The sequence below is a fragment of the Amaranthus tricolor genome, chromosome 10 (assembly GCF_026212465.1).
Source record: "Amaranthus tricolor cultivar Red isolate AtriRed21 chromosome 10, ASM2621246v1, whole genome shotgun sequence".
Taxonomy (NCBI): domain Eukaryota; kingdom Viridiplantae; phylum Streptophyta; class Magnoliopsida; order Caryophyllales; family Amaranthaceae; genus Amaranthus; species Amaranthus tricolor.
The window spans coordinates 5,878,501-5,898,994 of record NC_080056.1 but is presented as its reverse complement, the minus strand read 5'-3'; the positions used below and the strand labels follow the sequence as shown (position 1 = coordinate 5,898,994).

The 20,494-nt window shown below is 34.4% G+C and overlaps 2 protein-coding genes across 4 annotated transcripts; one reads left to right on the top strand and one right to left on the bottom strand.

The window, feature by feature from the left end:
• The first annotated feature begins 3,428 nt into the window (after positions 1-3,428).
• Positions 3,429-11,071, top strand: LOC130825514 (uncharacterized). Of its 2 annotated transcripts, XM_057690775.1 has the most exons (8): positions 3,429-3,863; positions 4,767-4,844; positions 6,796-6,963; positions 8,851-8,957; positions 9,072-9,113; positions 9,220-9,307; positions 10,313-10,412; positions 10,576-11,071. In XM_057690775.1, exons 3-8 carry the CDS (start codon positions 6,833-6,835, stop codon positions 10,804-10,806), a joined length of 699 nt encoding a protein of 232 aa, XP_057546758.1. In that variant the 5' UTR covers positions 3,429-3,863; positions 4,767-4,844; positions 6,796-6,832; the 3' UTR covers positions 10,807-11,071. The 2 variants fall into 2 exon arrangements, with proteins under 2 accessions (XP_057546758.1, XP_057546759.1); XM_057690776.1 differs by lacking the exon at positions 4,767-4,844 and having other exon boundaries at positions 3,478-3,863.
• A 216-nt stretch (positions 11,072-11,287) lies between these two features.
• On the bottom strand, positions 11,288-17,826 carry LOC130825513 (chloroplastic group IIB intron splicing facilitator CRS2-B, chloroplastic-like). Of its 2 annotated transcripts, XM_057690773.1 has the most exons (9): positions 17,368-17,820; positions 15,721-15,805; positions 15,527-15,594; positions 14,846-14,908; positions 14,223-14,273; positions 14,055-14,128; positions 12,610-12,668; positions 12,439-12,515; positions 11,288-11,759 (listed from the first exon to the last, which is right to left on the bottom strand). In XM_057690773.1, exons 1-9 carry the CDS (start codon positions 17,578-17,580, stop codon positions 11,643-11,645), a joined length of 807 nt encoding a protein of 268 aa, XP_057546756.1. In that variant the 5' UTR covers positions 17,581-17,820; the 3' UTR covers positions 11,288-11,642. The 2 variants fall into 2 exon arrangements, with proteins under 2 accessions (XP_057546756.1, XP_057546757.1); XM_057690774.1 differs by lacking the exon at positions 14,846-14,908 and having other exon boundaries at positions 17,368-17,826.
• Between the last annotated feature and the right edge of the window lie 2,668 nt (positions 17,827-20,494).

Below are 20,494 nucleotides of genomic sequence, written 5' to 3'. Positions count from 1 at the left end.
AAGTGCAAAAATGATATGGTTTGATGAATATAGGATAGTGATTGATAATGTGACGGAAAATGAAGACCAAAGGAAAAAATCTTGATAGCTTTTCGAAGACAACTTACCGCACATGTACAGAACTGATCGATGATGCGCAGTCTGTAAAGAATCATGCATATCTCCTTCAATACTCCATCAAATCCAATACTTCCAAAGCCAAAAGTTCACCAACTTAATGAAGAATATGGTTCAAAAACGGTTTTGAAAAATAACCTCAAAAGGTCCTCCAAATCGATCACGTTTCAAACCCCGAAAACTGACAGATTCTGAACAATGGTTCCTCTGTGCGTACCTTGTCCCCTTCGTGAACCGTGCTCTGATACCAAGTTGATGCGTAACAAAGGCTGAATATGGACTTTGTGACGCAAAGATTAATGTTGTTCCACAACTCCAATCAACGACACACTCACAATCCCCAATCAATCCCCAAACAGACGCTCAGGCACACAAAACATACAAAGAAAAGACTTCTTATTTTTTTGATGGTGGTGACTGGTGAACGTTGCCACCCTTATAATCTTCCTACGATAAGCACAATGCAAGGACTTCCAGGCCTTGATTGCAAGGTGCCCTTAGGATTCAAAACCACTCCGTAGTTTATCTTCCCTCCGGCCAGAAGTTGCTCCACAACCTCCGTGAAGAAGTTTGCAAACAAACTTCAAACTCAGAAAATCCTTTTCTGAAAAATACTTCAAGTATTATTGAGATTAAAAACAATGTTCAACGTCCCTTTTTACAATGAGAACCTATGTATATATAGGCTTTGAATCTAGAACTAGCCGTTACAATAATGCACACAATTATTACACGTGTTCCTAACTAAAACAGAATGCAAAACAGAAGAAAAACACTTAGACAAATTCTACTCTTCACAGCTTGTTGAGCAGCCCTCCTTCAGCTCAGCTTCTAGGCCTCCACGTGGATTGTTAGAATGGTTTTAGGACCTTGATAACAAGTTCCTAGTGTAGAGATTCCATTTCTACCCTTGGTGACACAAGATACCATGAAACACGATTTGGGCAACGCGTGCTAGGTCAGCTGGTCAGATCAAGCGTGCAACTGAGTTTTGTTCTGATCTGTACTTCTTGCTGAGTGGCTGACCTTCATGGCTAATTTCAGTGGGTTTTCCTTTTAATTATGGGGTAGGATGAAAAAATGGACTAGTAAAATTCAATACAGTACCTTATCTAGATAAAGACGGTGTTTGTTGTAACTAAGACAAGATCCCAACTAGTATATAAAATTAGTATTTATTAAATCAAACATTTTGGGTAGGATTTACCTTATTTAACCGCTGGAACACCCCTTAGCCCTGACTATCAGGCGGACACTTGACAGCCTGAGAAGAGCGGAAGCGGAAGCAAGTAACAAAACCATAGCTGGTACCCATTTTTCTGGTAATCAAATTCAGATCTGAGCTGTAACACCCCCAGAATAGGTCGAACTTTTGAAAACACCTTTAATGAAAAACATGAACCAAAACCTACTCATGGGAGCGTTACCGCCACATCTATTTCTAATAAAATAAATGTAAGGCTTAACGACTAAGAAATAACTTAATAATTTTAAATCCAACAAAGGGTCTTACAACATAAGAAAAGACTGAAACGTAATTTGTGTCCATATAAAATTTAAACAATCTAAGGTAAAATTTAAACTGAAATACGACTTTAACAAAAGCTATGTTTCTAGGTGATCCTCACTCCACGATTCCCACGCAATCAATAGCCTGCATATGCAAGAAAAACAAGGGAAAAACTCCCAAAATCAGGAAATTGAGTAATTCCAACTCCATCCCGTAAAACGATTAAGTTTGAAAATGATTTAAAAAAAATTAAATATAACCAAATTGAAAATAATTTTAGAAAATAATTAATAGCTGAGTTTAAAAGAAAAACAATTTGAGAAAACAATATATATAATATCACATAAACCAATTTATTAATTTGATATTTAATAATGACAAACACATAATCAATTTTTTTTTAATTTGAGGGAACGAGAACGCCAGTAGGCCGAGGCTTTACCCCTATACCTACTTCATCAAGAGGTCGTCACCCCAAATAATTCAAGGCTAGCAGAGTAGTCTCAGGGAACCCTAGTGTGCACACCCCTTCTACTTGGATCACAACAAATAGAAGGAAGACCAAACATCGTATCAAGTATCAGAAATAATAATAATAATACCTGTCGGCAGCTATACTAACCAAACAGGGCAACCCGTTCATCACCCTTATACTTGGATCACAACAAATATAAGAGCTTCATTTCCCTCGAGTTACACTTTACGTGATTTGATAGATTTTTATAATTAGTCGCGATCACGGAAACATATAATCAAACATACATTATTTATTTTATTTTATGATCATAGGTTTTCCCAAGAAAAATATATCTCAAGAATATTCAATTGCAATATTAAATATCATAATATTTTTCTCCAAAATTCAATGGCATTTAAAAAAACATCATTAAAATAATAATATAACTTTCATCAAAGTAAAAATATAAATATTTCTCTTTCAACTAAATCATATCAAATTTCGTTATCAAAATAATAATATAAATTCCATCAAAATAGTAATTATAAATTCAACTTTGATAAAAAAATTAATAGTAACTATAATTTGAGAATATATAAAACATAACATCATATAAAATAATGTCATATAAAATTATGCATCCTATTAAACACATTAATTATCACTTAGTACATAATACTAACGGGATAGTCCTAATTAGATGGACATTGAGAATTACCTTGTCACGCGATCCTAGACAACGTACGCTCCTCATAATCTCGGTCTAAGAATTCACTGTCGTTAATATCGAAATCTTGCGTTTTCTTGACTTAAATTTTAAGCAAATGGGAGATGGAGGAAGAGTTTGTAGGAGAAAAAAGAAGTGTGAGTAATAATGTGAATGAAATTAAGAGTAATCGGTTTAATTTATAATAGTTATGTGAGGTTGGTTATAAGATTTAGAGGGAGAAGTGGGAAGTTATTGTTAATGGGGAGTTATGTTTTCTTTTTTTTTTTTCTGAAATTTATTTATTTATTATTATTATTATTATTATTAAAAAAAAAACGGTTGTTACATGAGCTCTTATGCCTAAAATTTTGTTTTAATTGATTTTAATTGTACTATCTTCATCAACCGGTTTTTTGGTTATGTCGAATTTGCTTATTTAGGGTTTTAATTGGAGGAAATTATGTGAATATTATACTTATAATTTTTGAGATGACGAAGATTGAAAAGGGGTTGGTGGAAGTAATTGGAGTGTAAAGAAAATTTCTATTGTTTTATGTAATTTTATAAATACATGTATTTTGATCCTATTTTCTTATAAAAGACCATGTAAAAAAAACCCTTATTCTAATTATCTTCCTATAGTTCAATAACCTAATTAATTTACTGTATATTAGAATATCTAAGACTAAAAAGCCATGAAACCCTAAATCTTCCCGTCACTCCCATCCCTTCTCTTCCCACTCCTCTTCTCTCAATCCCCTCTCCCTCACGGCTCACAAACCACCAGCTGCCGCCTCCTCCGTGACCACCAGCAGGCCACGTTTCCCTTCCCCTGCAGCAGCCAGACACGCCTTCCCTTCTCCCTCCTTCACGCACAGTCACGGTAACCAGCAGCAGCAGCCCGATTTCCTCCCCCTTAGCAGCAGCCACGGCTTCCTTTTTGTCCCCCAACAGCAGGAGGCTGCTGTAACGCCAAGTATAGCACCACCACGCAGCTTTCCTCCGCCATTTTGTGCTCCGCACCACCTCAAGAACCACCTAGTCTTCACTCCTTTTCTAATTGCTCCATAGTAAGCCTCTCAAGTTTACTTTAAGTAATCTTGCTAGTATCTAATTAGAATTTTACTAACTTTATGAGTTTGGTGTTAATTTTGTATAATTGTCATTGAATCTTGTTATGGGTAAGAATTTAATTGATGATTTGAATATACTTATGAATTGGGTTTTTGAAATATGAATGAAAAGTGTTGAACTTTGTATTATTTTCATTGAATCTTTTTGTGGGTAAGAGTGTGTTTGATAAATTTAACATATTTATGACTTAGTGTTTGAAGTATGAATGAAAATAATGGTTTTGTGCTATTTTGATGGTGTCTTAGTACATGAGTAACTTTAATTGTGTTAAGCGTGGGAGTTTTGTTAGCCATGGTAATCTTAATTGGCCTTGTTGTAGTAAAAGAAATTATTAATGTTGATTACAAATACTCTTGTTAAGATATCGAAGTTATAAATAAATAATATTAGTAAGGTTATGAACATAGTGTCAACTTGTTGAGAATTATTAAAGTTACTTGTTATGATGTCTTGATTTTAGTTCTTTTTAACCTTGGAGAATATAATAAATGATATTGCGATGTGATAACCTTAAGACTCGTCCTTGTCGTCATATTAGCACTACATTAACATTGTAAGATTTAAGTGTTAATTGCTACGTTATCTTGAATTAACGTGGATCGATATAACTCAAATTTGGTTGATGTAAAGGAACGATTCACACGATCCTCTTTCTCTTAAATTGATGGAAAGACTTATGTTATTGTTGAGCTCGTGATTGTGACTTGTAGTGAATGAGATGTGTGTATGCTAAAGAAATTGGAAACTTATCTTATATAGATGATAGTGATTAGTTGACATTTAGTTTGTATGACAAAGTAGATAAATAGACTTATTAGTTTTACTCATAACTTATATAGGTGCCCACTTCATAAGAGGAAGGTAGAACCTTAGTTGGGTGATTTTTGTAACTTTTGGTCGTGCAGTGACGCTTGCAGGTACGTACACGCAGTATTTTATTATCATGTTTATCGTTACAAAGTATTATCAATATTTCATGATTATATACATCGTATTAGAATTATAGAGCGCCAGAAAGTAAATTATGCTAGCGTATAGTCATAATAGTGATATAGGCAAGTAGAATGGAAGCATTAGGATGACTATAAGAACAGATTTCAATATAGTAGAGAACGCATCATGGTTGTGTGTGGTATTGAAGTGATTTCCTACTTATTGAGCCGTGATTATGATTAGTTGGCGTGACTCAACTGGATTACGTCCGATTGATTTAATAGTCTCCTAGGTGAGATCCGACGAGATCACCGTAAGGGGGGTATGAGCATGCTTTTGTCACTGGGCGCCGAATGGCCGATACCGCCCCTTGACCGAGATGTTACCATGCGGGCCTTGCAAACCCCAATATGGTGGCCTCTTCACTGGTTTAGTACCCCAGTGTGTTAGTTTTTTCCCGAAGGTAGGACTCGAGAGGATCAGCTGGAGGGGGCATGAGCTCATACTTTGCCATGGGCATCGGATGCTCGATAACGCCCTTGGCCGTGTCACTATGCCATGAATAGAAAAAAGATCTACTACCTTTGAATATACTTCGAGGGATTAGTAGCTTGAAAGAGAAATCATGAGTAAATAGAGATGTTTAGACAGATGAGTAGATTTGTTATTACTATGCTATATCGTTGTCTATAGTCTTGTTTAATGATTTTAATTGTTATATGTTCATTAATTACCGACGTGTATGTGTTTGTTGTTGTTATTCATGACTTCCTATGATGCTCCTGCTATGACACATTTGACTATGGTCATTATGTTGAGCAGCAGGAGGATTATAGCTTGACATGGCAGGTATAGGAGCTTCTTTTGCTTTGCATTGGGGGAAAGAGTGGAGTAAGATCGTAGCAATTATGTACAAGTTGCCTATTGCTTGTAGCTTTTACATTACCCATAAAGTTTTCTTTTTGGGATTGTATAATTCTTTCGTATGGAGCCATGTGACTCCTTGTATGATCCATAGTTCCGCTGCGTAGTTTTTGGATGTATAGTAGTGAGAATACCTTTTTAGTATCCGTCAAACCGATGTGTTAACACTGGAACCGCGATCCTCGTTAGAGTTGATGATTTGGGGAGCCGACGATGATTCATTCCGTCGTGATATATTTTTGAAAGGCATTAAAGGCCTCAGATTAGTTTAGTTATGTTATTCAGTTATGTATCCTTGTCACATACTCGGTTTTCAACTGAGATGTTACCTAAATTTTCAGTCACTCACCTTTTTAATTAATCTTTAGCGCTTATTTTAAATATTTTTCCTTTTCTTTTTATGTAGCATCCGAATTTCCTCCCATCCTTCACGATTTTTGGTTTCATTAAGGGGTTGGAAATTTAGGGGTGTTACAATTATACTTGTAATCTTTGAGATGACGAAGATTGAAAAGGGGTTGGTGGAGTGTAAAGAAAATTTCAATTGTTTTGTGCAAATTTATAGATGCAAGCATTTTGATCCTATTTTCTTATGAAAGACCATGTAAGAAGAGGACCCTTATTCTAATTATCTTCCTATCGTTCAATAACCTAATTAATTTACTGTACATTAGAATATCTAAGACTAAAATATTAATCTAAAAGTTGTAATCCAGCAACATCAACCAACCTTTTATATGAAGTTAATTTACAAATAATGATTGCTTTCTTAATGAGTTTTAGTTCGATAAACAGGGTAATTTGTAATTAGGGTTTTTTAGCACTTTTGTTTCCTTATTTGTTTTCATTTGTTTATATCGATTACATTTTATTGTCTTTAGTTTCCTAATCTGGATGATTTTGCTGTCTTGATTCCGAATTAGTTCTCTATGGTTTATATTTTCGTTGTGTTTTTATCATCGTTTAGTTTGTTGGTAATAACTAATTAGGTGGTGTACTTTTTTTTTTCAGTCTTGATTTATAGATATTAGGTGAGTAGTGAGAAAAAATGACCACTGCAGCAAGACCTACTTGGGCACCTGCGAAGGGTGGAAATGAGCAAGGTGGTACAAGAATTTTTGGCCCATCTCAAAAGTATTCTTCAAGGGATCTTGCAGCGCATACTAATTTAAAACCCAGGTAATAGTGTACAAACTATATTTAGAAAGTGATAAATTAATGAAGTAGATATTTGCTAAAAGTGATGGGTTTTTTGTTGCTTTTGCTTGAAATTTAAGTGTAACAAAAACTCCTTGGTGTTGAATTTATTATCTTTATGAACTCAATGGCAGGGAATTTTAAGGGGAAAAGCGGGGATTGCAAGTGTTTTTTTTTTTTGCATCATAGTCTTTTTTGATCTTGCCTTGCGTTTGTCAAAACATTTGGACGCTTATAGTTTGTTTGGCTTACAATATAGTTAGTGAAAAGGAAGGGTTGGAATGAAAGAGAGCTTAGGGAAAGGAAAGGAAGTGTTGTAGGGATTTGGACCTAGGATAGAAGTAATAGTAATTAGGATGGAAATGAAAATGGGTTTATCAACCATGGTTTTATGGAAATTTCGATCAAGTTAATAATAAGATGGAGGGAAAGAATTGGAAGGAAACTATTTTCCTTTCATCTTGAAAAATCGAAACCTTCAACATGGTAAGATTTGAAAGAAAAATAAAAACCTTGTAGAGGTACATGCAACATTAGTGTACAACTCAGTAGTTATGTCATCGAACTTCCGTCTACTATAATGAAACACAAATAGAGAAACAACCGCTCAATTTTCTATTTTGCCCCCTTTATGTCTATGACACGACTCTTAGACCAAGTGATTGTTATCTGGATTTTGGAAAAATTGTACCAAACTATCCAACCATGTGCTAGCCTTTTGCAATAGTAACCATATAGTTAGGAAGAGTTTTACATTATTGATATATTTTGTCTTATCGGCCTTTGGGAGTAGTTTAAGAAAAATTATATGCGTAAGATTATGAAATTTTTGTATTAAATAATATTATTTATTAGGCATGATAAAGGGTTTAAGAACGTCTCTTTTGGGTTGGTCCAATGTACATTTATAGTGTTTAAGTGATTACTTGTTCCGTCAAAGGTCACTTGCAATATTAAAATGACCAATTATAAACTTAAAGTGGAGTCTTAAAGTAATCACTTATAATCTTAAAGTGATCACTTGCAATTATTAAGTGATAAATCATAGATAGAAGTTGATTATATGGGTTCGTCTCATGGTAAGACGATTTCATACAAGACTTGATGTTTTTATTGTGGTTGGGTGGCATCTTTAATCTAGAAAAAATAAATAAGTAATTGGGCTAAAATAATGTTGTGTTTATCCATTGGACTAAACTAATACAATAATTAAGTAATTGGGCAAAAGCTATGTTACTCGGACTCTCCATATTTGTCGGCTCATCGGTGTTCGGTACGGCCGTTATTGGTGCCAAATATGCGCTGGGTATACCGGATTGCACATGGGTACAACACGGTTTTGCAATGAAGAAGAAAGGCGTTAAAGCAGTGTCAAAAGTTGTCTTCTTTCCCATCTCAATAAACCCAGTTGAAGCTTGAATAATCAAAGGGAAAGAAAATAGAGATATAGAAAACGAAGATGAGAGGAGGGAGTAAGTCTGATTTTTGAAGAAAATGAAGGGAAATTACTGAGACAATATTAGTTAGGGAAGATGAAGAGTCAATTCTTTTCAAGGAAGTCATGGGTTCTAAAAGGTCGAAAAAAGTATAATTTTGATTTTGTATGTTGATTTGCTTTAGTTCAACTAGTCGACCCCATATACTTGGGAATAAGGCTTTAACATCCTTGTTGTGATAAAAGCTATAGACAAATAATAATAATAAATTTTGTGAGAGGATGAAGCAATTACTTCAGCCAACCTCTGTGTCACAATACAATGTGCTATAATGTGATGAATAGTTTGAGCTTCCATATATATTTTCTTTTTGCTATACTATGTGATTTAAAAAACTGTTGTCGTAATCTTCTCATGGTCCTATCTCTTACAGAAAGGATGGACAAGACACTCAGGAGGAGCTTCAGAAGAGGAACCTTCGTGATGAACTTGAACAGCGTGAGCGAAGACATTTTTCTTCCAAAGACAAATCATATGGTGGTAAGCAAATATTTTATAACAAACTTTAAATTATATTTGTGTGCTTGCCTTTTGTTTTGTCTCTTGTTGCTTCTCCCCATCGTTATATTTTGAAGTTAATTTTTTGTTGTGTAGAGGATAGAGATCGTAGAAAGGGAAGCCATCTTTTTCTGGAAGGTAGTTGTCGGCATGCCACTCACAATTTCGACATTATGCCTCAGTTGTTGGTTGCATACGATTTTCTTATTTTTATTTATTTTTAATTTTAATTATTTTTTTGCAGGATCAAGGAGGGAAGCTGAAGACCGCATTATTCCTAAAAGTGTGGATGCTGATGATTCTGATGTTGATGTAAAAAGTGATGATGAAAGGTTGTTATACAAACTTGATTTTTGCTACCTCTCGTCTTAAACTTTTTAACTGTGTTGAATTGTTACACCAGCTGGCTTATGATCCCGTTTGCTCTTTCATGTCCACTTTTATTCATTTCTTTGCATATGCCAAATGAAGATAAAAATATATACTCCTTCCTATTCACTATTATTGTTTTTGGTTTTTGTAGGTTTGTCAACGCAAATATTAAATCGTAGGTTTCTTAAATTGTGTGTAATTAAAAATTATAAAAAATTAATATTGAAAAAACCTTCATTGAAACGAATCAAATAAGATTTCACTTGATTATGTTTTAACTTAAAGATTAACAATAAAATACAAAAGATTGATCGATGAATATGAATATTATCATAACATGAAATGGGACAAGAATAGGAGTATGATTCTATTATGGACTTATGATGTTTACAGATTCCTGCTGTGATAACTCAAGACGTGAATTGGACGTGAATTGCTCTGCATCATTTCCGCCTTCTCTTAATACAGAGTATAGGTTGAAGCAGAGCGGATTGAATACTAATGTTGGCAATTATGAATCTTATTTTCTTTAGTGTTTAAGGTGGTGAATCTGAGCGTCTATCGCATTTAGGAAACCAGTGTCTTTAGATGTGAAATTGTAGCCAGCTCATGTGGAAATGCTATCACTAAAATCAAAAGCTTAAGCTTTAGATTTTATTTTTCCTGTTTCTCCCTCCTCCCGAGGTTTTCTGTTCCTTTCGGCCATTGATGCATATCATGTGGTGAGCATCATGTACTGAACTTATGGATGAGGTAGTTGTTTTAGTTCCTCATTAAGAGTCAGGGCCCTTCAATAAGAAGAAAACTCGATATCATATGGATTCATTTCAAGTTCTCAATTCTCTTATATGTGCTCATGATTATGGAATAGACAATCTGCAAAAATCCGCATCAATTGTTGAGAGATTTTCCTGCTGTGTATTTCTCATGTCAGCTCTAAAAGTCCATATTTCCTTCTTTTTCAGTGATGAGGACGATGACGATGATGAGGAGGATGACACAGAAGCTCTTCTGGCAGAGCTTGAACAAATAAAGAAGGAAAGGGCCGAGGAGAAGTTACGAATGGTGAGACTGTTCATTCTTAAACTGGTTTTTCTTTGATTTCGCAGCTTGGGGGGCTTTCACATTTTGATTTTCACGAGCTCTTCATTCATGCTGATTATGAATGTTATGCATTGTATAACGGTGAGTTGAAAACTCGATTACATCATTGTTGCGCCCTTTGCAGGAACGACAGCAACAAGAGGAAGAATTGAAAGTCAAAGAAGCAGAACTAATGAGGGGAAACCCTTTACTTAATATCAACGGTCCAACCAATTTCAATGTAAAACGAAGGTGGGATGATGATGTTGTATTCAAGAATCAAGCTCGTGGTGAGACGAAAACAGCTAAACGCTTCATCAATGATACCATCAGGAATGATTTCCACAGGAAATTTCTACACAAGTACATGAAGTAAACTGTTTTTATTTCCATTTGATGTAACAACTGATTTTCCTGTATCCATGAGTATGTCCTTAAAAACTAAATTTCTTGATCATGTTCGTTCGATTGTGAAGCTCTGTTTTTGAATGCGCTGTAATGTTTGTGTCAAAATTACTTCACCTTTGATGTCATGATTTTAGATTTATGTGTACTCAAATCTTGTTATCATTTCTTCCTAAGATCTTCAAGACATTGTTCGTTAAATTGACATATTGTAAAATGAGGTTTTGTTAACTCTACTGGTTAAGGCTTTATAATTAGTTGTAAATTGTGAAGCACCATGAATTAACTACTAGGGACTAAAATTGGCCACGGCCCGGTTCAGAATGTGGGTGGTATGACTACCACGGCACGAGGCACAAAGATGTGGCATATAAGTGTGTCGCAGACGTTAATTATGTAATTTGGCACGATTCGTCACAATGCACTACGAGTGACATGAAGGGACAATCTGCTAGGCACAACCCGACATAAATTTTGTCATTTTGTATGTTCTTTATATGTTTTTTTTACATTACTATTTTTAGCTCTTTTTATGTCAAGTATCAATTAACAGTAATTGACAAACCAACATGCTAAAATAAAATGCTCTGAATATTTCATCGTTCATGTGTTTATTCGACAATAGTTATTTGAAACCAACATAATTCGAGCTTTTTCCAAGATCAACGTAAAATTCAAGGAACATATCCTGTGAGAACTGGCCGAGGCACCAAAATCTATGTTTGCTTCACGGCTTGGTCACTATGACTTGGGCAGCTGTGCAAATAATTCGGCAAATAATTCGGAGATATTGACCATCTTCTTTAATTAGACTTTGTGATACTTGTATTTCTGGCCAAGATTAAATCTCGTAACACTGTCACTGAATCCGCTAAGCACGAGGGTCCTCACAGCCTCGACACCTTGTTCCAAAGCAGCATCGATCTGTCCATTCAACCACCAACACTCAAAACAAAACAAAACAAAAAACTAACACTTGGAATGAAATGTAATCCGTCTAACCAACTATGGCATGATCCATTTAGGCAGCGTTTCAAGTTTTGAAGAAAAGGGTTTTACGGAAATTTTGGCCTGAATTCAGTTGGTCTGACCTAAGTTTTTGTCGGGTTTGGCGTAGCCTGACGTCCTGGACCTAAAAGGGCCAAAGTGCCCATGATCAACTTGGACAAACCAGTAATGGAAATTTGTTGGTTAAACCCAAACTCTCAACTCGTCTTGTATGAGACCGTCTCATCATGATACGGACACATATAATTAATCCATTTCTCTAACGGATCACGACATATAATTAGTCCATTTCTCAAACTGATCACTTTAACATTAAAAATGATCACTTTAAAATTGAAAATGTACATGGTTTAGCCAATAGAGATCGCTTCACCATGAGACCATCTCATTTAAGAATTTTTGAGCTCTATACATTGATTCCTCTCCTTAATGTAGTTTCATACTTTCATATAAACAAATTAAAACAACACAGTGAGATTGTGAAGCTGTTTGGCTGAAGGAAGCAAAGACTTGAGCATATAAACAGTGTTTCACGCTTTTAAACACTTACTCGAGTTCTCAAATCTGCATGCGAGAAAATTGAAAGATTGATTACCTGTTTTCGTTCAGTAGAACTGAACTTTTGTAAAAGAAAAGCTTTCATATCCATATTTCCCGGTGGATTCCCAATACCTGCAAGCAATGAGCTTTTGAATAAAAAGGTTGCAACTTAATTATTGAGCCTTTCTCTTTTACAGGACGAAAAACTGTTTTGCAGAAAACCAACCTATGCATAACCGAGGGAACTCCTTCCGTCCGTCTAAGTGTCCCATGATACTCTTAACTCTGCAATAGCAACTATCCAAAATCAGAAACTTACTAGTGAGTAGTGAATGAGATTAGCAATATTGTGAAAGATTGGAGTTTGTGTTTTGGCCTTAACCCTGTTACATAGCATTCTTTTATTCGTTTTTACCTAGTTATTATTTTCTTTTATGTTTTTGACTACTGAATTCATTTATGCATCTTTCTCGAGCCGAGAGACTCTTTAGCCGCACTTTCCTTTATGGGTATGAGTTCCCACCTTCCTTCCTTCCTTCCCCAGACCCTGATCATAGTTCCTATGAGCAGGATATACTGGGTATGATGATAATGATGATAATCGGTCCGGTACAAGGTGAAAACTGGCAAGATAACGGCTTAAGGACGCGGATATACAACTAAAAACATTCATTCCAATGATCATTCAGATAAATTCTTTTCCAACATTCATGTCTTTTGTCATATGAATATGCGCAAATATAGTTAATTAACCCCTTAGCTTTTATCAATTATGAAATCAAAACTTCTTAACTTTTGATTGACGCATATTAGCCCCATACCTTTTCCGTGTTGTAAAACTAAACCCAATATTAATATATTCCAATATAATCTTCGTCGAGAAATTCTGAAATAGCCCATACTATTTTCCTAGCGGTATTCTTCGCTACACTTACTTGTTTCTTGGAGTGAAAAAGCTTATAATAACCCCTTTGTAAGTTCAATTCATTTGAATTCTTTTTGGGGTTTTAATATTTTTCCACTGAAATTCTGAATTATAGGAAAAAACTTGAAAGCTCGTAAAAGAAAAGATTAATTCACTAATGTACAAAATATAACAATGCCAAAGCTTAATTCGAAACTGTTGTGGTCGACTGATTCAGCTTAGTATGCCCCAACTTGGTTTTTGCAACTGAATTTATGTGAATTTTTCATTTTACTCATTTGGTTACCTACCATGAGTATCGAGGAAGCTGGTGAAATGGAGATGAAGATGATGAACAATTGGCAGGAGAGAACTACGAAATTTATCAATGAATCGAATTTCGCATGGCAGTAGGATCCTATCAAATTTCGGAAATGTGGCACGCCATTTGTGGGCAGCGACCCACAACCTTTTCATACTTAATACTTATAAGCATAAAGTCTTTGCTCATTGGACACCACATTCAAGCAATGTCGCACACCGCTTTGGGGGAGGAAAAAAAAAACAGAATTCATACAGAGTACACAAAAGTGCAGTTTTGTCGTCGTGTAAATCCCATCCAACTATCCAAGCAGAGCTTACTAGAATTCAGCATGTAGTTATCAGTTTGTAATGTTTAAAAACTATATCGGACGAGATTACATGGTGGTTAGTGACAACTAAACACGAAACATCAGGTATACAGATCATCCATAAAAGCAACTTACCCATTGTGATGACCATGTCCTCCTTTCGGCTGAAGTCTTAAAACACCATTAGGCAAGCACATCTCGTCATAGACCTATAAAACAGCTTTAAGTATTAAGTGAAACCAAATAAAGACGATGTTATATTACTTTGATTAAGTTATCCTTTCTCAGCAGCATTTTTCATACCAATAAGATGTGGCGCAAAGGTACTTTGTAATATGCAGCCAGAGGTCCAACCTAAAAAATTATACAAATTGCAAGTTAGACATGAAATGAGATGCAACAACAAGAAAATCTTAGATTTTAAATAGAAAAACAATTAGCTTTACACAAAATATAGCAACATATCGAATCACATTGAGAAAAGGAGCATGAATAAATAAAATATGGTTGTGTAACATTGGATGACAGATCTTTACAGTTTAAACATAGTATTGCCCAAGTATGTATGTAAAACTAAAAACATTACTCCTTTGTCCATATCATTTTGCCCCAATTGGGAATAGCAAGGAGATTTAGAAGTTGGATATAGTGGAATGAACATTTAGAAGTAACAGAATGTAGAGAGTAAAAGTGTGGAATCAGAACTAAACAACAATGCCAGAGCCTTAATTCCAAAAGATTGGAGTCGTCTACATGAAACTATATATCAGTTCTGGATTCTTCTTCTCTATTCATTTTGATTCTACCATCTCAATTTGTACATCTAGATCTTTCATATACTTTTCCACTTCTATCCTCTAAGTCATCTTATGTCTTCTTATCCCTGTTTTTAAGTCTCCTGAGTTCCAACTATCTATATTCCTTACCGGTTCGCTAATACTCCGTCGTTGCACTTGCCCAAACCATCTTATAAGTGGTGGAGTCATATCCTAAAATAGAAATAGGGCAAATTAAGTGGGACGCACTAAATAGAATATAGGGAAAATAGAGAGGGACAATGAGAGTAAATCTCAGCCCCCCATAAACATCATTTTTCATATCTAGGAAGTAATCCAAAGTATAAACACATCATGCCTTTGTACATTGAGAAATGATACAACAAGACTGGTAGATTTTGCCTTCATTCTCTATTGTTACATACTTCAATCTCCTGGTCATTTGCAGGGATATTTTGGAGAATCAACCTAATAATAGCCTAAGAGCTCTTTTCGTTTCAAATCATGCCAAAGGCTTCAATTTTCAAGATTCTACTGCCATTTTTTTCAAGTTTGAAACAGTGTAACATAATTTGTTTGCTGAATTGTTTTTTGAATTCGCGATTCTCTCAAATTGTCCCAAAAATAGCCTAAAACCGACCATAATTCAGTTTCTTTTTATTTGCAATTCATAAGGAGATTAGCGAATCATGTGAAACTAGTTTGATCCATAAAGAAAAACAAAGAAACATGCTTTCTTTCACACTCAAAGAGGTATAACACAATAAATATTACACAAATGCCACAAGTCCTAGAGCTCTTGTGATTATAGCTAAAGAACATAGAGAGTACCGATTCTCCACTGTAATTCATATATGCTTGAGGTTTGGCCAGGAGAATTGGAACATCTCCTATTGAACCTGCATTGATTAGGACATATGATGAACAATTTGAGAACCAAAGTAACCTATATAGACAGTGACAAACTCAATATAAGGTCACAAAATATATCAAAAGGAAAACTGAACCAAAATTGAGCAAATCACCTATTCCTATCAAGGCTTTTGATTGTATAGTGTTCAACAAAATCCCCTCTGTCTGAGAAATTTTATCAATCATCTCAAAGCCCACCTAGTAAGAAAACAACAAAAGGAAATAAAAGCTTATCAATTATATAGCTTCTTTAAAAAGGCTATCCTTTAGTATCTATATTACTCGGACTCTTCATTTTGCTTCACGTACCCGTGTCCGATCCTTAATGCTCGGACATTGGTATGGCACTTAGACACTTCATTTAGGTATAAAATTTAATATTTAGACGTACCCGACACTTGGACACATACTAGTATCCTAGTATCCAACATCAGTACTCGAGTCTCAGTAACATATTTTAATATTAACTATTAACACACTAAAACATAAATAAGACAAATTTCCAACAACATCCTGATTTACGCTTGACAATCTATCGGCAAGCAAGGAATTAGTCCAGAAACTGCATGTTCAGGCAAATTGAGTTTGAAGTTCGAGTATGCAGCTATTAAAAAGAATCACTGACTAAATTTTCACCATTTAAACAGTTTAGAAAGACGTTAAACATATCAGGAGCCTTTACTTTCACTTGTATCTACATTGGATGTGCCAAAAAAATGGAAGTATCCAGAACAGGAAGGGTTCAAGTATAATTTTTCAGTCATTCGGGTTTTGTCCATTTAGGTTGCAGTACCATATTAAAGATTTAGAGTCCTGTTTGCTTTGTATAGTGTGGGTTGGTTTATGAGATGGTTCAACTACTACCAACTCTAACCTAATTCTCCAGCCTCTATTTACAAGAGAGTAAAATTTCATGTGCAACACAGCCACTCACAAGTCCCGACCGCCCCAACCCAATCAAGCAAATTAAAATTGGGTCTTTCCAACACCAACTGCCAACTTACATAATCATACTTCACCATCAATCTCATTTTTCAATAGTACTTGTTTCGTATAAACAATCTCCTTGCCATCACTAGAAACGGTAGGATTGTGTACACCCAAACCCCAGACTCCGCCTAAGCGTTAGTCTAGGTGGATCCCCCTTGATGGTAATTGGATAATGTAATGTATTATAAGTGTTTCTTAAAGGTTGCGCACATCTAACACCTCTTACGCGGAGTCACCTTCGCATTTTTAATGTTGTTGTCGTGTTGTAATTGATTTTAAGTTCAGCCAATTCAAAAAGCACCTAAAAAATTCTATCATAGACATGCAAGAATGCTATCTAAGCTTTGTTGGGTAAATCATCACACCATTCATCATGAGTATCATTCTATCAAAAACAACAACAAAAACTCACTTGGGTAAAACAAAAACTAGATAATCATATGCAAACAAATTTAAGACAACCCAAATACGGGATATTTGGAAAAATAGCTTTTAGCTTATTTTAATACAAATAGAGGGTTGGTTGCTCAACGCATCAAATTCTAGCGTTTGACAAATTAGCTAGTTGAAATAACTTACTGTTATTAACAAGCTATTTTTGAACAAGTTGATTCAAAATCAGTTGATAATAAAATCAACCGGTCAAATACACCCATGAAATCAGCCTCCAGTTGTTTGTCAAACAACCCATAACAAAAATCACATTTTTAAAGTTTAAATGACATAAAATTGATAGTAAAAGTAATAGAAAGGGAATAAAGATAAATTACATTATGTCGAGTGCCATGATACTTATTTCCAGGGTTACCCAAACCCACAATAAGCCAAGGGGTATACTCCAAGTTTGTAGCTTTTGAGTCCAATGAAGATGAAGAAGCAACAGCTGAAACCCGAAAAGTAGATGGGGCAAACCGATTTGCTCTGAAATGGGTATTTTTAGGATATTGAATGAGAGTATATGGAGCTGAAATTGCACACAACATTGAAGATGATTTTCCCCAATTGAAAAATCAATACCAAGTTGATAGCAACACCATTACAAATCACAAAAACTTCAAATGAAGTTTAGAAAAATGGCGGAATTTCAGCGAGTTATAGGGTTGTCAGCCGATGAATTGCTTGTACTTCTACTATATAATGAAGGGTGACAATTGGGTTGTGATATCAGTTGTATGACCTTACCAGTTTGAGAAAAGCTTAAGAGTACGAGAAGAAAGCCAACAATTTAGCTACTGAAATGTCTTTATAAGAAACGAACTTAAAATATAAAGTTTATGTTTTTATTTTCTCTTTAAATTGTATTAAGTTAAATTGTATTAAGTAAACTATTAGGTCTATTATATATAATGCGTTTTTTAAGAAGATCGTCTCTCATAACAATTTGTATATTTGATTAATGATTGTTGCTTGTTTATTGGGTTGTTGAACCGTCACCCTAAAGTGTTGATTTTTTTTAATTGGTCAAATAATCTATTTGTTTTAAAATATATTTAGTAAAATTGAAATTTGATTGTTAATTTTTTTTTGAAAATAAATAGGCCTAAAGCCAATAAAAAACAAACTAAAATACTTTTTCATATGCTTAAAATCCAATAGCGAACAAAAAAACTTTTAAAATTCATTTACAAGATAACCATTTAGTATAAAATTTCTTGATGATGAAAAATATAGACGATAAGGTGTTGAAAGTTTACTTTTAAAAAATGTACATGAGTTGTTTTATTTTGTTCTATGTGGACGATCACTGGAAATCATATATTGTAGCTAACAATAATCTTTTATTGTTAAGGCTCTGACATTATTGTTGATGTTATCGTTTTTATTTTGTTGGTTACAATAGAAATGTTCTATGAGCATAAATTTAAACATGATATTTTATGGATATATAAAAGTTGAAATAGTTTATATATTATGGATATATAAAAGTTGAAATAGTTTATATATCCAAGGAAGAGTGTTGAAATATAGTGACTCGAACAAGTTGCCAGGCAGAGGAAGGTCCGCGGGGCGCGGAGAATCTGCTGTCTCAGTCCGCGGAGCGCGGAGTGTGTTCTGCCTCTGTTTCGCGGCTCGCGTAGTTTTACACGGCTCGCGTAATGGCAGTTTCTTGGCACGTTTTTGGCCGGTTACTCTTAGTCTTTGACGGTTTTTTGTATTTTCTTAACCCTAATTTCTTTTTATTATGAGGTATACTATATAAAGGCCCCATGTAATTAGAATTAGAATGAGATGCAATTCAAAACACAAAGTGAGGAAAACTAAGAGAGAAAAAGCTTAGAGAGCCATTGTTGTGGTTTCTCGTGTTCATCTTGTAATATCCCGGTTTATAGTGAAAAGTTTATTCTCGGTGCCGGTGAATGTAGCTATCACGTTGATAGTGAACCATGTTAATTTCTCGGTGTGACTTTCTTTATTGTTTGTTTGAATCTTTATTGTTTCATTATTGTTTTCGATATTTGCTTCCGTTGTCGCACAACAAAGAAAATGTACTAAATACTCTCTTATTCACCCTTATTGCCTCGTTAAATTTTTTGTAATGTTATTCCTCCGTTGTTTTTATTATTTCTTTTTCTGGCTTCGTTTTTGTTTGATTGTTATTGCTCTAAATTGCCATTAAAAGCTGTCAAAAATATTATATCAATTTCACAAATTCTGTAGAAAAATTGCCAATAAATTCATTTTGAAAATAAAATTGGATATCCAGTGTCCTGATCCGGATAAATTGGGTCGAGAAACGGGGCATTAAAATAGGAACCTGATTTTTCGGGTACCCGAACTGCTGGGTACTTGGTGATGAACACCCCTAATAAATTATAACTAAGTTCATTTTCATTGCTTTAATCGGCGAATTATACTGTTTATTTTTTTTGGGTAATTCTTGAGTTTTGTTAATTTGTGAAAATTTGAGGTTTTTATAGTCGTTTTACATGACATTTATGCACTTTTTTTTAGCATTTTTATTAATTTTGTTTAATTAAGGTATGGAGAATATATACATGAATTTTTAATTTTAATTTTCTGATAACTTGTGGCAAATAGAATATTCAGGGTTTTGATTGTAAATTGTAATACTTTGATGTGGATGACATTTTTGATAAGAGCATGCATATGTATCTCCTAATTGAGTAGAAGATGTTTAGAGTTAGGGTTTGAGAGAGGAATGTTTGGATATGTTGGTTTAATTATTTACCTTTTCTTTTTAAATGTAATTTAAACTATGATTTGTTGGAGCTGCAAAAAAGTGAGAAGTTTTGGTGTTATGTACTCCCTCCTTCCATTTCATTTAGAATTATTTTTCATTTTAAATTGTCCCTCCCATTTTGCAAAATTTTTATTTTTAGAAATAGACCACCGCTTTCTTTTGATTTTATCTATACTCCCTCCTATTCACCTTAAAAGTCCCATTTGACTTTTAACGGATTTTAAGGAGAGTCAAAAGTGAGACCCTAAGGGTAGGAAAGAGAGTGGTATTATGGGTTTTTAATGTAAGGGAGGAAAATTAATATGGGTAATGGAGGGTATAATTAAAAATAGGATAAAACTACTAAGGGCATAAAAGTAAAAAACCCATACCAAAAATAGAAATGGGACAATTAAGGTGACTTGACCATAAAAAGAAATGAGACACATAAGCTGAATAGGTGGGAGTATATTTTAACTCTTTTTAACTTCATCTATACAATTCATTTTCTATCTTTATTTTATTATCAAATATCTACATTTTTCTTAGAAACAACTTAATTTCTTTTTGATACTATCCCATTGGGACAAGCAGGGGTGAAGTCAGGATTTTAAATTAGAGAGGCCAAATAGTCGATATACTAGAAATTATTTACCAGTATCGGTTATTATGATATTCGGGGTAGTCGATTGCCTAGAGCCCCCAGAAATAAGAGA

Coding starts and splice junctions, on each gene's coding strand:
- LOC130825514 (XM_057690775.1), top strand. CDS start 6,833: ATGACCACTGCAGCAAGACCTACTTGGGCACCTGCGAAGGGTGGAAAT. Junction 9,308..10,312: donor GTAAAAAGTGATGATGAAAG/GTTGTTATACAA, acceptor CTTCTTTTTCAG/TGATGAGGACGATGACGATG. Junction 10,413..10,575: donor CCGAGGAGAAGTTACGAATG/GTGAGACTGTTC, acceptor CGCCCTTTGCAG/GAACGACAGCAACAAGAGGA.
- LOC130825513 (XM_057690773.1), bottom strand. CDS start 17,580: ATGTTGTGTGCAATTTCAGCTCCATATACTCTCATTCAATATCCTAAA. Junction 15,806..17,367: donor ATCATGGCACTCGACATAAT/GTAATTTATCTT, acceptor TTTTCTTACTAG/GTGGGCTTTGAGATGATTGA. Junction 14,274..14,845: donor GACGGAGTATTAGCGAACCG/GTAAGGAATATA, acceptor ATAATTTTTTAG/GTTGGACCTCTGGCTGCATA.